This window comes from Pan paniscus, chromosome 18 (assembly GCF_029289425.2).
Source record: "Pan paniscus chromosome 18, NHGRI_mPanPan1-v2.0_pri, whole genome shotgun sequence".
NCBI lineage: Eukaryota > Metazoa > Chordata > Mammalia > Primates > Hominidae > Pan > Pan paniscus.
In genome coordinates, this window is record NC_073267.2 from 30,481,620 (window position 1) to 30,498,510 (window position 16,891).

The following is a 16,891-nucleotide window of genomic DNA, read 5'->3' on the forward strand; positions in this document are numbered from 1 at the left end:
AATCCCAGCACTTTGGGAGGCCGAGGTGGGCAGATCATGAGGTCAGGAGATCAAGACCATCCTGGCTAACACGGTGAAACCCCGTCTCTACTAAAAATTAGCCAGGCGTAGTGGCGGGCGCCTGTAGTCCCAGCTACTTGGGAGGCTGAGGCAGGAGAATGGCGTGAACCCAGGAGGCAGAGCTTGCAGTGAGCTGAGATCGCACCACTGCACTCCAGCCTGGGCGACAGAGCGAGACTCCATCTCAAAAGAAAAACAACAACAACAAAAAAACTCACCAAAGATTTGGCTAACATCACATCAAAAGGAGTATTCTCATTTTACTTAAAATGCCCACATTTGTGTTTGTTTTGTTTTGTTTTGAGACAGAGTTTCACTCTTGTTGCCCAGGCTGGAGTACAATGGTGCGATCTTGGTTCACTACAACCTCCGCCTGCCCGGTTGAAGTGATTCTCCTGCCTCAGCCTGCTGAGTAGCTGGGATTACAGATGTGCCCCACCATGCCCGGCTAATTTTTTGTATTTTTAGTAGAGATGGGGTTTCACCATGTTGGCCAGGTTGGTCTTGAACTCCTGACCTCAGGTGATCTGCTTGCCTCAGCCTCCCAAAGTGCTGGGAATCCAGGCGTGAGCCACCACACCCGACCCCACATTTGTTTTTATGATAGAATATTTTCATAATTTATTATATTACTAAGTTGTGTTTTAGATTTTTCAGTTTCAAGTTTGGTTTCTAAAATAAATGAGTACAAACCACAAGCTCAGTTTCTCCTGAAACTCTCACAGCCTGCTTCTGACGTCAGATGTGTGTGGGTTGCACACTGCGTTAATCCATTCTCACACTGCTATAAATACCTGAGACTGGGTAATTTATAAAGAAAAGAGGTTTCATTGGCTCACGGTTCTGCAGGTTGTAAAGAAAGCATCTGCTCAGCTTCCGGGGAGGCCTCAGGAAACTTACAGTTATGACAGAAGGTAAAGGGGAAGCAGGCACGTCTTACGTGGCCAGAGCAGGAACAAGATAGAGAGTGAAGGGGTAGGTGTCACACACATTTTTTTTTTTTTTTGAGATGGAATTTTGCTCTTGTCACCCAGGCTGGTGTGCAATGGCACAATCTCGGCTCACTGCAACCTCCGCCTCCCAGATTCAAGCAATTCTCCTATCTCGGCCTCCCAGGTAGCTGGGATTACAGGCTTGTGCCACCAGGCCTGGCTAATTTTTTTTTTTTTTTTTTTTTTTTAGATGGAGTCTCACTCCGTCTCCCAGGCTGGAGTACAGTGGCTCGATCTCGGCTCACTGCAACCTCTGCCTCCCAGATTCAAGTGATTCTCCTGCCTCAGCCTCCTGAGTAGCTGGGTTTACAGGGGCGCACCACCACACCTGGCTAATTTTTTTATTTTTAGTAGAGACGGGGCTTCACCATGTTGGTCAGGCTGTCTCGAATTCCTGACCTCGTGATCCACCCGCCTCGGCCTCCCAAAGTACTGGGATAACAGGCGTGAGCCACTGCGCTCAGCCAATTTTTTGTATTTTTAGTAGAGCTGGGGTTTCACCATGTTGGTCAGCTGGTCTCAAACTCCAGACCTCAGGTGATTCACCTGTCTCGGCCTCCCAAAGTGCTGGGATTACAGGCATGAGCCACCGCACCCGGCCAGTTTCACACACTTTTAAACCACCAGATCTCACAAGAACTCACTCTCACGACGACAGAACCAAGGGGGATGGTGTTAAACCATGTTAAGTCATGAGAAACCACCCCAACAATTTAATCACCCCCCACCAGGCATCAGCTCCAACACTAGGGTTTACAATTTGACATGAGATTTGGGCAGGGACACAGATCCAAACCATATCACACACCAAACAAACAATCAGTTCTACTGCAGACACCAGCTGGGTGTCCTCTGATTTTTTTTTTTTTTTTTTTTTGAGACGGAGTCTCACTGTCATCCAGTGAGATTGCAGTGGTGCAATCTCGGCTCACTGCAACCCCTGCCTCCCGGGTTCAAGTGATTCCTCTGCCTCAGCCTCCGGAGTAGCTGGGATTACAGGTGCCTGCCACCACACCCAGCTAATTTTTTGTGTTTTTGGTACAGACAGAGTTTCACCGTATTAGCCAGGATGGTCTCGATCTCCTGACCTTGTGATCTGCCCTCCTCGGCCACCCAAAGTGCTGGGATTACAGTCTTGAGCCACCGCGCCCGGCCATGTCCTCTGATTTAATCCAATTATAACATCATCTACCTGGAGATAGCGTCACATCTCATGGGGTGAGGGCTGCATCCCACAAGACTGCCCCTGACTTCCGATGCCAATTGCAAGCCCCAGGTTTTTTTATCTGCACTTCTAACCAACTGGCTAATAAATCAGGGTTCTCCCGGCCCTGCCCTTGGGTGACATTAACTTGCTAGAGTGGCTCACAGAACTCAGAGAAACATGTTTACCAGTTTGGTTATTATAAAGGATATTTCAAAGGCCAGGCACGGTGGCTTATGCCTGTAAACCCAGCACTTTGGGAGGTCGAGACGGGCAGATCACTTGAGGTCAGGAGTTTGAGACCAGCCTGGGCAACATGGTAAAACCCCCGTCTCTACAAAAAATACAAAAATTAGCCAGGCATGGTGGCATGCACTGTAGTTCCAGCTACTCGGGAGGCTCAGGAGTTTGAGACCAGCCTGACTAACATGGTGAAACCCCGTCCCTACTAAAAAATACAGAAATTAGCCGGGCGTGGTGGCATGCGCCTGTAATCCCAGATACTTGGGAGGCCAAGGCATGAGAATCGCTTGAACCCAGGAGGCAGAGTTTGCAGTGAGCTAAGATCACACCACTGCACTCCAGCCTGGGTGACAGAGCAAGACTCTGTCTCAAAACAACAACAACAAAGAAAACCAAAGTGATCCACCCACCTTGGACTCCCAAAGTGCTGGGATTATAGACATGAGCCACCGTGCCCTGCCTTTTTTTTTTTTTTCCAGACAGGATCTCTCGCTCTGTTACCCAGGCTGTAGTGAAATAGTGTGATAATGTGATCACAGCTTCCTGCATCCTTGACCGCCCCCAGCCTCAAGTGTTCCTTCCACCTCAGCCTCCTGAGTGGCTGGGACTACAGGTGACCACCATCATGCCTGGCTAATTTTTGTTTTTTCTTTTTTTAGAGATGGGGTTTTGCCATGTTGTCCAGGTTGGTCTTGAACTCCTGGGCTCAAGTGATCCTCCTGCCTTGGCCTCCCAAAGTGCTGAGATTACAGGCTATGAGCCTCTGTGCCTGGCCCCTAAACTTTTTCCAACCCACCATTCCACCATGCTCCGTGTATCAGCTCTCCATACTTTATGACTTCATTGCTTTAGTCACTGTTCTGCTACTTGCAGCCTAGGGCATTCCTAATGACACATGGTCCACATTAGACTTTACAGATAGCCTCATTTTCTACTAGTTTTGCCTATGAGGAAGACAGCCCTAGAAAGTGACAGCTAGATTGAGACCTAAAGAGTAAGAATTAGCCAAGATGAAGTAGTGGGAGGGAGGAAGATGGATGTTGCAAAAGGAAGGGAGTGTTTGTTGAAATGATCAGAAGTTGGAAAAATCTTTTAAGCATTTTTCTTTTCTTTAGAGATGGGTTCTCTGTCACCCACATTGGAGTGTAGTGGTATGGTCATAGCTCAGTGTAGCCTTGAACTCCTGACCTCAAGGGATCCTCCTCTTCAGCCTCCTGGAATTACAGGCATGAGCCATCATGCTTGGCTAATTTATTTTTAAATTTTTTGTATAGACCTGGCCAGGTGTGAGGGCTCATACCTGTAATCCCAGCATTTTGGGAGGCCTAGGTGGGTGGATCATCTGAGGTCAGGAGTTGGAGACCAGCCTGGCCAACATGGAGAAACCCTGTCTGTACTGAAAATACAAAAATTTGCTGGGTGTGCTGGTGCACACCTGTAATTCCAGCTATTTGGGAGGCTGAGGCAGGAGAATTGCTTGAACTCAGGATGTGGAGGCTGCAGTGAGCCAAGATTGCACCACTGCACTCCAGCCTGGGTGACAGACCAATACTCTGTCTCAAAAAATAAAAATAAAAATAAATTAAATAATAAAAATAAATTCTTTGTAGAGACCGGGTCTTGCTACATTGCCTAGGCTGGTCTCGAACTCCCAGTCTCAAGCAATCCTCTCACTTCAGCCTCCCAAGTAGCTGGGATTACAGGTGTGAGCCGCCACATCCGACCCTTTTAAGCATTTTTTTTTTTTTTTTTTTTTTTTGCAGGTTTACTCCAGGTGCAATGTGGAAAATAGAGACAGGGGGAACATTTAAGCGCAGTTTAGGAGCAATGAGTGAAGCAGAACCAGGATGGAAGAAGTAAGCATGAGGAGAAGCAGGCAGAAGTCAGGGGTGTTTGGAGGTGCTGATGGGGGGCAGAAAGGAGCCTAGGAGAAAGAAGAGGATTAGGCTTGGTGGGGGTGGTCATGCATCCTAAAATAATTTTGAGGTCTTCACAGGGGGATATTGAAGTGGCTGTTAGAGAGATAGGGTTTGAAGTCAGGAGAGAGACATAGGTTAAGACATAGGTTTGGGTTCATGTTACAGAGACCCAGGACGACAGTGATTTATACAAAAGAAAGTGTTAGTTCTCTGTCGTGTAATTACACTGAGGCAGGCAGTTCAGGGCTCCTGTGCTGGCTGCAGAGATTCAAGCTCCTTCCATCTCCTGGCTCAGCCAACCCTGGCATGCTGCCGTTGTCCATGATATCTCACCATCATGTCTGGATTCTAAATAGCAGGAGAGAGAAAGAGGAGTGGGGAAGAGGGTCCAGAACCAGTTGCATGGATGCCCTTAGCCACAAGGGCATCTGGGAAATGCAGCTTTTCCTCTGGGTGGCCACAAGCCCAGTTAAAAAATAATGGTGCTGGCAACGTGCATGGCACACGGCTGGAATCCCAGCACTTTGGGAGGCTGAGGCAGGTGGATCACTTGAGCCCAGGAGCTCAACACCAGCCTGGCCAACATATTGGGACCCCATCTCTACAAGAAATACAAAAAATAGCCAGGTGTCATATAGAAGAGGTTGTATTAGTCCATTCTCATGCTATTAATAAAGACATACCCGAGACTGGGTAATTTATAAAGGAAAGAGGTTTAATTGACTCACAATTAAGTATGGCTGGGGAGGCATCAGGAAACTTATACAGTCATGGCAGAAGGGGAAGCAAAAACATCCTTCTTCATGTGGCGGCAGCAAGGAAAAGTGCTGAGCCAAAGGAGCAAAAGTCCCTTATAAAGCCATCAGATCTTGTGACAACTTTATCACCAGAACAGCATGGAGGTAACCGCCCTCATGATTCAATTGCCTCCTACGACACGTGGGGATTACGGGAACTACAATTCAAGATGCGATTTGGGTGGGGATACAGCCAAACCATATCAGAGGTAGTGCTATTCCTTTAAAATAATGCGAGAATAGATCTAGGAGGACCACATCTGCCACCGCTGGAGATGGAGACATGGGGAACATCAGGGTATGAGATAGTAATTGGGGCCAGGCGCAGTTGGCTCACGCCTGTATCCCAGCACTTTGGGAGGCTGAGGCGGGTGGATCACTTGAACTCAGGAGTTCAAGATCAGCCTGACCAACATGGTGCAACCCCATCTCTAGTAAAAAAAAATACAAAATTAGGCTGGGCGCGGTGGCTCATGCCTGGAATCCCAGCACTTAGGGAGGATGAGGTGGACGGATCACCTGAGGTCCGGAGTTGAAGACCAGTCTGGCCAACATGGTGAAACCCCATTTGTACTAAAAATATAAAAATTAGCCGGGCATGGTGGTGGACGCCTGTAATCTCAGCTACTTGGGAGGCAGAGGCAGGAGAATCGCTCAAACCTGGGAGGCGGAGATTGCAGTGAGCTGAGATCATGCCATTGCACTCCAGCTTGGGCGACAAAAGTGAGACTCCGTCTCAAAAAAAAAAAAAATAGCTGGACATGGTGGTGTGCGCTTGTAATCCCAGAGACTTGGGAGGCTGAGGCAGGAGAATTGCTTGAGCCCAGGAGGCGGAGGTTGCAGTGAACTGAGATCATGCCATTGTACTCCAGCTTGGGCAACAAGAGTGAAACTCCGTCTCAAAAAAAAAGAGACAGCAATTGGAGCCTTGGGCCTGGGTGAAATTTCCCAGAAGGAGTGCAGAGGGAGGGGAAAAGCAGCCCAGGACTGACCTTTGAGAAGGCATGCCGCCAGCAAAGAGAGTCAGAGAGGACGGCTGGGTAGCGGGGAGGGAAAGCAGGTGTGTGTAAAGCCACAGAGCCATGGGGAGAGAACATTTCCAGAAGTGTCCAGTGCTGTCTGCAGGAGGCTTGAAAGTGTCCTTTGATTAAAACAGCAGGTCATGATTTTGATGGCAGTCATTTCTGTAGAGTGCTGGAAGCCCATGGAAGCCTGCAACCAGTTGCAGAGGGAGGGGAAGATGAGAAAGTGTAGACTGCTAGGACAGACGGCTCTTCCCAGACGTTTGGTTGTGAAGGAAGTGAGAGGTCGTGCTGTGTGTGAGGGGTAGAGAATGAGTTGTTGGAGCTGGACATGACTCACCCCTGTAATCCCAGCACTTTGGGAGGCTGAGGAGGGAGGATCGCTTAAGGCTAGGAGTTCGAGACCAGCCTGGGCAACATGGTGAGACCCTATGCCTACAAAAGTCAAAATACTAGTTAGATCTGGCGGCATGTGCCTGTAACCCCAGGTACTTGGGAGGCCAAGGCAGAAAGATGGCTTGAGCCCAGGAGATTGAGGCTGCAGTGAGCCGTGACTGCACCACTGCACTCCAGCCTGGGTGACAGAGTGAGACCCTATCTCAGAAAAAAGAAAAAAAAAAAAAAGAGTTGTTGGTTGGCTGGTTGTTTTAAGGTGGGAGAGATGTCAACTTATTTATATGGGGAAATAGCCTTTTGGGTGATATTGTGAATGGAATAACCTGACAAGCATGTCCTCACCACTATGCATCTAGAAGCGCTGCATAAAACCAAACAAACATCCTTTAAAACATGCAGCTTAGTTGCAAAAAAGAAAGGGAAATCCCCAGGAGGCACGAAGAGGAAATTGAACACTAGAGCTGTGCAACCTGCTGGGTGGCTGTGATCTTGGCATTGAAGGGCCTAGGGCTTTACACCTACCTAGAGATTGGAGATAAGGCCTTGTCGGGGGAACTGAAAACATAAACACTAATAGAAAGCTTGTACCCTTAAGGGGTGACATCCTTGGTGAAAGAGTAAACTAGGAAAAAAATCTGCCTCCAGTTCAGGGAGCATAAAAGGACCTTGTCTGTTTCACTCTGAGATTTGGTGACAATAAATGGTCTCTTTTGAGAATTCATAACCAAAGGCTTGGCCTCACTTGGACTTGGGGTTCAAGTTTACATCATCTGCATGGTCTGGGAAGCCCAAATGTCAACAAATAATATAGTCCAGGCCAGGTGTGGTAGCTCGTGCCTATAATCCCAGCACTTTGGGAGGCTGAGGTGGGAGGATCACCTGAGGTTAGGATTTCAAGACCAGCCTGGCCAACATGGTGAAACTACGTATCTACTAAAAATACAAAAATTAGCCGGGCATGTTGGCAGGAGCCTGTAATCCTAGCTACTCGGGAGGCTGAGGCAGGAGACCTCGGGAGGTGGAGGTTGCTTGACCCTGGGAGGTGGAGGTTGCAGTGAGCTGAGATCGCACCACTGCACTCCAGCCTGTGCAACAGAGCAAGACTCGGTCTCAAAATAATAATAAATAATAATAATAATAATAATGTAGTCCAGGGTTGGTAACACCCATGAAGAGCTCTTGGCAGAAGCAGATGTGAAACCTCTTTGAATCTTGGTGGGCATGTGCATTCCCACTGATAACACCCTGCTGAAGCTGAATTCACAGCTCAAAATTACAAAACATAAGAGGAAACAATCTTCATGAATGACAGTAAGCAGACACAGCATATAGCAGGATTAGCTCCAACTCCAGAACTCCAGAGAATAGCATTATTTGGCAAAGAACCATACAGCAAGTGTGGTTTAAATTTCTAAAGATATAAAAGAAGACATCAATATGAGAAAGAAATAAGATGGTGTTAAAAATGAGTGGGATTCCGGTCAATGAATGCGTCTAAAAAAAAAAGTGAGCAGGAGAGGTTTAAAGTAAAAAGAAGAAACAGTAAAATGAATGCGTCTGTTAATCTATGAACTTATTCATTCCCCATTCATTAGGCTCCTATAATGTTTTAGACCATGTTCTGGGTCTGGAAATATAAAGATGACTATGCAGATAGCAAGTTAGACTCTGCCTCAGGAAGATCGCATGCAGAAATCCATGTATCAATGCATCCATTTATCTATACATCCACTCATCCACACATCCATTCTCTTCACCTATCCATTCTCCCATCCATCCATCCATCTATTCATCCATCCATCTGTCCGTCTGTCCATCTATCCATCCATCCATTTATTCATCCATCCATCCATTCATCCATCTATCTAGTCATCCATCCATTCATTTATTTATCCATCCATCCATCCATCCATCCATCTATCCATCCATCCATCCAACCGTCTTTCATTTTACTCATTGTGGGGGAAAGAAAGAGAGATCTGACTGTTACTGTGTCTCTGTAGAAAGAAGAAGACATAAGAAACTCCATTTTGTTCTGTACTAAGAAAAATTCTGCCTTGAGATGCTGTTAATCTGTAACCCTAGTCCCAACCCTGTGCTCGCAGAAACATGTGCTGTGTTGACTCAAGGTTTAATGGATTTAGGGCTGTGCAGGATGCACCTTGTTAAAAATGTGTTTGCAGGCAATATGCCTGGTAAAAGTCATTGCCATTCTCCATTATAGAGTATCCAGGGACAGAATGCACTGCGGAAGGCTGCAGGGACCTCTGCCCAAGAAAGCCTGGGTATTGTCCAAGGTTTCTCCCCACTGAGACAGCCTGAGATATGGCCTTGTGGGAAGGGGAAGACCTGACTGTCCCCCAGCCCAACACCGTAAAGGGTCTGTGCTGAGGAGGATTAGTGAAAGAGGAAGGCCTCTTTGCCGTTGAGATAAGAGGAAGGCATCTGTCTCCTGCTCGTCCCTGGGAATGGAATGTCTCGGTGTAAGGCCCGATCATACATTCTATTTACTGAGATAGGAGAAAACTGCCTTATGGCTGGAGGTGAGACATGCTGGCGGCAATACTGCTCTTTACTGCTCTGAGATGTTTGTGTAAAGTCAAACATAAATCTGACCTACGTGCACATCGAGGCGCAGCACATTTCCTTAAACTTATTTGTGACACAGAGACCTTTGCTCACGTTTTCCTGCTGACCCTCTCCCTACCATTACCCTATAGTCCTGCCATATCCGCCTCACCGAGATAGTAGAGATGGTGATCAGTAAATACTAAGGGAACTCAGAGACCAGTGCCCGCACAGGTCCTCCGTATGCTGAGCGCTGGTCCCCTAGGCCCACTGTTCTCTCTCTATACTTTGTCTCTGCGTCTTATTTCTTTTCTCAGTCTCTTGCCCCACCTGACAAGAAATACCCACAGGTGTGGAGGGGCTGGCCCCCTTCACTCATTCTCAAATGTCACAGCTAGAAAAGTCCCAATAGAACATCTTGTTCAACTTTCAGCTGTCTTTTTGTACATGAAAAAAGCACATGAGGCCCCATAATACAAAACTCTGTTTTCTGAAGTCTCTAAGTGAATAAGGTGATGGAGGCAGATCATGAACTGAGGCCTTGTCCCTGCATTTCTTCCACACTGCAGTGCCTTTCCTGAACCCATGGCATGGAAGCATCTGACCTCTGAACAGCTGCCTCTATCTTCTGTTTCTCTCAGGTCTGTTCACTCCTCGTGGGCAGAGTCCCCACAACCCAGTGCTGTCAACTGATGGTGATGATAAGGAATGTCATTACCCAGCTCATGAGTGATAGAGATGGGACAGGGCCCTGGTCTCTCCCTGGTGTCAGTTTTGTGTCCATATCTTAGCTCACCCCTACCTTTGTTCCCTACTCTGCCGCTAGAGAGACTGTGAGCTCCTTGAGGGCAGGGCCCAGGTCTTATTCCTCCCCTCCCAGTGCCCAGCTCAGAAACAGTGCTTAGGATGCTGGCCAGTGACTACACCTGGGAGAAGAGACTGGACTAGGCTCTCGGTCCCTCTGCCTGGGGTTTCTGGCTGCTCCGTCAACTTCCAACATCCCAAAAATCAGAGGGGAGGTCAAGGGATTGGATGAGAGGCTCCAAGTGCTCCTTAGCCCACTGTGCAGGGAGAAGCGAGTGTTTCCTGGCTGTGGGTGAACTTCGTGGACAGCATTAAACAACACAGCATCCCGCCCCCTGTGCGGGGCTGTCTGTCTGCCTTGGCACTTCCAGAAGGTCTCATTGTGGTGCTAGAGTATCTAACACTTTCTGACTTGCAGATCAACATTCCCTTTTCTTGTTAACAAAGAGCAGTGCTGGGCGCGGTGGCTCACGCCTGTAATCCCAGAACTTTGGGAGGCTGAAGCGGGCAGATCATGAGGTCAGGAGTTCGAGACCAGCCTGGCCAGCATGGTAAAACCCCGTCTCTACTAAAAATACAAAAATTAGCCAGGCATGGTGGCAGGCGCCTGTAATCCCAGCTACTTGGGAAGCTGAGGCAGGAGAATCGCTTAAACCCGGAGGCGGAGTTTGCAGTGAGCGGAGATCGTGCCATCACACTGCAGCCTAGGCAACAGAGCGAGACTCTGTCTCAAAAACCACAACAAAAACAAAGAGCAGAGTTTTAGGTCAATGCTTCCAGCAGGGAACAGAATTTAGATCTTAACAATTTTGTTTACATTGTATTTATTTTCATGTTTTACCTTCTATTGATGGCAAATGAGACTGGTTTTCCATTTACAGAAGTGATACAAAAGATTCCTGTTGTAATAATTTCATTAAGTGAATAATGAGCCAATTTAAAGAAAAATATAAAGCAAATAATTGTACAGGTGGTAAACTAATATGGCAAAATCACTAATATTCAAGGCTGAAGTTTGGCCGGGCATGGTGGCTCATGGCTGTAATCCCAACACTCTGGGAGATGGGGATGAGTGGCCCTCTTGAGCCCAGGAATTCAAGACCAGCCTGGGCAACATAGCAAGACCCTGTCTCTAAAAAAAAAAAAATAGCCAGGTGTGGTGGTACATGCCTGTAGTTACACCTACTAGGGAGACTGAGGTGGGCGGATCACTTAAGCCCAGGAGTTCAAGGCTGCAGTGAGCTGAGATTGTGCCACTGTACTCCAGCCTGGGCAACAGAGTGAGACCCTGTTTCAGAAACAAAAAAAAGTGGCCGGGTGCAGTGCTCATGCCTGTAATCCCAGCATTTTGGGAGGCTAAGGCTGCTGGATCACTTGAGCCCAGGAGTTGGAAACCTGCCCAGGCAGTATGGTGAGACCCTGTCTCTACAAAAAAATACAAAAATTAGCTGGGCGTGGTGGTATGCACCTGCAATCCCAGCTATTCTAGAGGTTGAGGTGGGAGGATCGCTTGAGCCTAGGAGTTCGAGGCTGTAGTGAGTTGAGATTGTGCCACTGCACTCCAGTCTGGGTGACAGAGTTGAGATTCTGTCTCAAAAAAAAAAAAAAAAAAAAAAAAAAAAAAAAAAAAAAGACAAAGTTTGGAAAATTAAACCCCCAGGGAAATGGAAACTACATCTGCTGCTCACCCACCTGCCTGCCTCTCCTAAAGGGAAGATCGGGTACTTGGGGTCCCATTTCTGTGGGGTGGAGCATTATAAGTAAGCCTAGCTTGTGGCAAATCTGTCTCTCTGGACACTCCAGCAAGCTGGAAGGGACGATGATCAGAGGGCACAGTTTGGGAGTTGCCCTGCTCTAGGACAACACTCCTCTCCACATTGGATGAAACTCAGTTTCCCCTGGCCATGGCCTTCCTCACCATGGAGTGGTGAGGGTCCGAGGCTGAGACGTGTGCAGATGGAGGAGAATGGGCAGAGGAGCCTGTGGGTTTTCTCTGACTCTAGGTCCCCACTCCAGCAAGACAGCGCCGCTGCAGCTTGGCCCAGCAAGTTCCTCCTTGCAGTTTGGGGGTCAAAGCCACAGTTCATATGAAACAAAATGTTCCTCTGCCTGGTCTGGTCCTCTCTTTGTGTATTTTCCTAGAGGACTTCACAGTGGGTGAGTGGCCAAGGAGAACAGGATTTGTGGCTCTGGGAAACTGGATTCCTGTCATCTCCTGCCAGCTGTCATCGCCACACCGAGGCTGTTCAGCACCGCGGGACCCTTTCTCTTTGGTATTGGTGGCTTCGGTAAACACTGAAAGAAGGTGGAGGTGGCTGGTCGATGCCATTTCCTGACTATCTGGTACCTTGGGTTCTTCATCTGGATGCGATCTTGAAGGCTTCTGGCCTGGCATTGGCTCCACCCCCAGGTCTCTGAGCCGCAGCCCAGGTAGCTGAGCAGAGGCACTGCTGGGCTTCCCCTAGTCCACATAGCCTGGTCACCACCCAGACCCGGGGAGGGGGACTCCAGGTGGAAGGGGCCTGGGAAGGGCATCTTCGCTGGGGCAGTCTCAATCCTAATGCTGGATCCTGGGGTCCCCGGTCCCACTGAGGCAAGGCCTTCCTCGGGGGTCTCTGGGGAACCCTGGGGATTCAGAACCCCACACTGGTCCGGCCTTCACGCTTCCAGAAAGCTGAGATCTGCTCCAAGGTGACCCGTGGCTGGAGGCCCCACTCAGGATCTGGGCTCCCTGGCCGCTGCCTCCTGGCCTGGGGGCTCCCAAACTGGACGCTGGCCTCTGGCCTCTGCTCGGGTTCAGCCCAGCTCACCAGGCCTGTGGTGGGGGGCCTCCCCTCCCAGGGCTGGGGCCCCCAGAAGGTGCTCCGGGGGGGGACCTCCAGTACGGTCTGGGGGCCCAAGTTGCTGGGAGCAGAATTTGGGGCTGAGGGGGCAGGTGGGGCTGTTGCTCGGGCCTCCAAAGTGCCCACCTGGGTGGGAGGCTCAGGGGCCCGATCTGTCAGCAGGGGGACCGCAGAGCCATACCAGTCCTCAGAGCGCTCTCGGGGGGTGCCCATGGGCTCAATCCACAGCTCTCCTCCTGGGCGCCACACCAGGGTGGGGGCACGGTGGCTGGGGTCTGGGCGGAGAGCACGGCGGAACAGGCGTTCAGCCAACACAGCGGTGGTGAGGATGAAGAGCGCAGCCAGGGTGGCCAGGACCAGCATGATGGGGATGCAGGGCCCACAGGGCAGTGAGGGCCATGGGGCTGCCTCCCATGCGGGGGGCCCCTCCACGCGCCCAGAGGGCGGCTCTGGAGTCAACGGCATCTGAGAGACACAGGGGTGAGAAGAGGAAGTAAATGAGGCAGAGGGGGCACAACCAAGATGAGAGAGAGGCAGCAGGTGTCCAGGAAAGCCTGGGAGAAGGGCTGGGCATGGGGGCTCATGCCTGGAATCCCAGCACTTTGAGAGGTCGAGGCGGGAGGATCACTTGAGCCCAGGAGTTCAAGACCAGCCTGGACACACAGTGAAACCTCATCTCTATAAATAATTTAAAAACTAGCTGGGTGTGGTGGCTCACACCTGTAGTCCCAGCTACACAGGAAGCTGAGGTGGGAGGATTACTTGAGCCCAGGAGTTCGAAGCTGCAGTGACCCCAGATTGCGCCACTGTCCTCCAGCCTGGGCAATAGAGCAAGACCCTTTCTCAAAAATTCTGGAGAGACAGAGAAGCAAGGGGGACCAGAAAGGGTAAGCGTGAGCCAGGTGGGGTGGGAGGACAGGCAGCCTACCTCGGGGCACAGCCAGGCCCTCCTGCCTGGCTCTCCAGGCCTTTCCAGAATCCCCATTTCCCTCCCAGACCCCAGGGTGCCTCAGACAAGAAAGGTCTCCAGGGCTTCTTTCCTCCCCACTCGGCCCCCTCAAGTCTTGCTCAGACCTAGAGAGGAAGTGGTGGGTGAAGAAATGAGAACCTCCCCTCCCACTGGCTCCCCTGAGTGTGTCTCCCCCACCGCCTGCCGCCAGCACCTCTGCTGGCCCCTTGAGGCTCCTTCGCCCCTCACCATTCTCCTCGGACTTGATCTTGCTCTCATAGGCTCCACGGAATCTGCTGCCGGGCCGGGCCAGGCCTCCGGAGGCGCCTCCGCACCCCTCCTGGGCTCCCCAGCTTTGCCCAGGCTCTGGCCTGTCTCTATCTCTCGTTTGTCTCTGCACACCTCTCTGTCCCCCACATCCTCCATCTGCAGGGGGCCTCCTACACCCCTCAACTCACCTTGGGTCAGTCCCTGGGCTCCTCTCCCTCCTAGAGCCACTCTTCCTGGTGCCGGACTAAGAGGTGCAGGCTTGGAGGGTGCAGGGCGGTCCGCCTTTCAGACGTAGAGGCCCGGCCTCGGATGAAGGCGGAAGGGAGGGCACCGCCTGTTGCTGGGCAACTGTGCCCCAACTCGCCTGCCCCTGGGGAGTGTTTGTTTCCAAAGCAACCCAAGGGGATGTGGTCACTGCGGTGAGGAGGCTTTTCCTGGGGTAAGGTGGGGCTGGAATGGGCAATGGTTCTGTTGAACTTAGTGTCACCCCATAGCCAGGCCCTGGGCCCCAGAATATTCACCGAAAAGCTGAGAAAGAGGACGCCGGGGCCAGGCACAGTGGCTCACCCCTGTAATCCCAGCATTTTGGGAGGTCAAGGTGGGCAGGTCACCTGAGGTCAGGAGTTCGAGACCAGCCTGCCAACATGGCGAAACCCCATCTCTACTGAAAAATACAAAAATTAGCTGGGCGTGGTGACGGGCACTTGTAATCTCAGCTGCTCAGGCGGCTGAGGCAGGGAGAATCGCTTGAACCCGGGACTCAGAGGTTGCAGTGAGCTGAGATCGTGCCACTGCACTCCAGCCTGGGCAACAGAGTGAGACTCCGTCTTAAAAAAAAAAAAAAGAAAAGAAAAGAAAAAGAAATAGGACACTGGGACTTTAGCCCGTACATTCCCAGAGAACCATGGTGCCTCCCCCGTTCCTCCTGGGAGGATGCCCCACCCCATCCTGCCTTGTCTTATCCACGGTGCCTCCCCAGATCTGCTCCTGCCATCCAGCCCCCACAGGCACCCCCTGCTTGGCCAGCTTGCTTCACACCTTTTTTTTTTTTTCTGGTAGAGATGGGCTCTTGCTCTGTTGCCCAGGCTGGTCTCAAGCTCCTGGCCTCAAGAGATCCTCCTGCCTCAGCCTCCCAAAGTGCTGGGATTACAGGTGTGAGCTACCACACTGGCCCCTGCCTCATACTTTTAATTAACATAAGTCTCTCTCTCTTCAGACCATTTAGCCCCCATTTTGGTTGGAAAATATCAGTGAGGTGAGGCTTGGGTAACAAAAATGTCAAGCCTCTGAGAGGAGTCCAGGGTATAAAAACAGGCGTGGGCCTGTTTCCAAAACCCTGACCATCCTCATGTCTGTCCCTCTTTCCTGCTGCTGAGGGTGGGAGGAGCCTGGAGCAGAGTGTGACAAGATGTCATCAGGCTCTGGAGTCCAGGAGACTTTCTGAGATTCTCTAGTTTGACTCATCCACAGATGACAAAAGTAAGGCTTAAAGAAAAGAGATTTCATGACCAAAGTCACATGACCAATGTATGTGTGGGTGAGCATGTAGCGGCCAGGGTGGTGGAAGAATAGATAGAAATCCCTGGGCTGGGCGAGGTGGCTCATGCCTGTAATCCCAGCACTTTGGGAGACCGAGGCGGGTGGATCACCTGAGGTCAGGAGTTTGGGAGCAGCCTGGCCAACATGGCAAAACCCCGTCTCTACTAAAAATACAAAAATTAGCCGGGCGTGGTGCCGCACGCCTATGATCCCAACTACTCAGGAGGCTGAGGCAGGAGAATCGCTTGAACCCGGTGCAGTGAGCCAAGATCGTGCCATTCCACTCCAGCCTGGGCAACAGAGCAAGACTCTGTCTCAAAATAAATAAATTAAATAAATAAATGAATGAAAAGACAGTCTCCGTCAGACTGCCCCATCCTGGTGGTTTTGAGCCCTGGTGGAAGGAGCTGGAGATGGAGAGTCCGGGGGAAACCACCTTTGCAAAGAAAGAGATCTAACTTAACTGACTCCACCTTGCTTCTAACCTCCAAGCTGTCTTTGTTTATTCCTGGGCGTAGGCTGAACTAACTTTGGGAGAAACTTAGTTTGTAGTTTATAGTTTAAACAAAGACAGTAACAGCCCTTTCCCAAAGCAGACCTTCTTGCCTGGGGACTAGACTAACACTAGCCATAGGATTAGAAATTATGGTTTAGGAGTCATGCAGCTGGAGGCTACAAGATTCTGACCCTCCCTAAACTGCTCCTAACATCAGTGCTTGAGATATTTTGCAGACCCTGCACTTGATGGATCAGCTGGCACCACCCAGATCAATAAACTGGCTCATCTGATCTTGTGGCCCCCACCCAGAACTGACTCTGCAAGAAGACAGCTCTGACTCCTGATGATTTCATCTCTGACCAATCTGCACTCCCAGATCCCAGCACTTTGGGAGGACCAGACAGGCAGATCACAAGGTCAGGATGAGAGGTGACAGCGTGCTGGCAGCCCTCACTCACTCTGGGCGCCTCCTCGGCTTCCACGCCGACTCTCCCCGCGCTTGAGGAGCCCTTCAGCCCACCGCTGCACTGTGGGAGCCCCTCTCTGGGCTGGCCGAGGCGGGAGCCCGCTCCCTCTGCTTGCCAGAGGTGTGGAGGGAGAGGCGCGGAAGGGAACTGGAGCTGCGGGCCACGCTCGCGGGCCAGCATGAGTTCCGGGTGGGCGTGGGCTCGGTGGGCCCCGCACTCAGAGAGGCCGGCTGGCGCCATTGGCCCCAGGCAGTGAGGGGCTTAGCACCCAGGCCAGCAGCTGCAGAGGGTGTGCCAGGTCCCCCAGCAGTGCCGGCCC

At 50.7% G+C, this 16,891-nt stretch overlaps 1 protein-coding gene across 1 annotated transcript; it reads right to left on the reverse strand.

Moving 5' to 3' along the window:
* Positions 1 to 10,683: 10,683 nt before the first annotated feature.
* On the reverse strand, positions 10,684 to 15,327 carry C18H16orf54 (chromosome 18 C16orf54 homolog). Its single transcript, XM_003809379.5, has 2 exons — positions 14,256 to 15,327; positions 10,684 to 13,313 (listed from the first exon to the last, which is right to left on the reverse strand). Exon 2 carries the CDS (start codon positions 13,311 to 13,313, stop codon positions 12,639 to 12,641), a length of 675 nt encoding a protein of 224 aa, XP_003809427.1. The 5' UTR covers positions 14,256 to 15,327; the 3' UTR covers positions 10,684 to 12,638.
* Between the last annotated feature and the right edge of the window lie 1,564 nt (positions 15,328 to 16,891).

Coding starts and splice junctions, on each gene's coding strand:
- C18H16orf54 (XM_003809379.5), bottom strand. CDS start 13,313: ATGCCGTTGACTCCAGAGCCGCCCTCTGGGCGCGTGGAGGGGCCCCCC.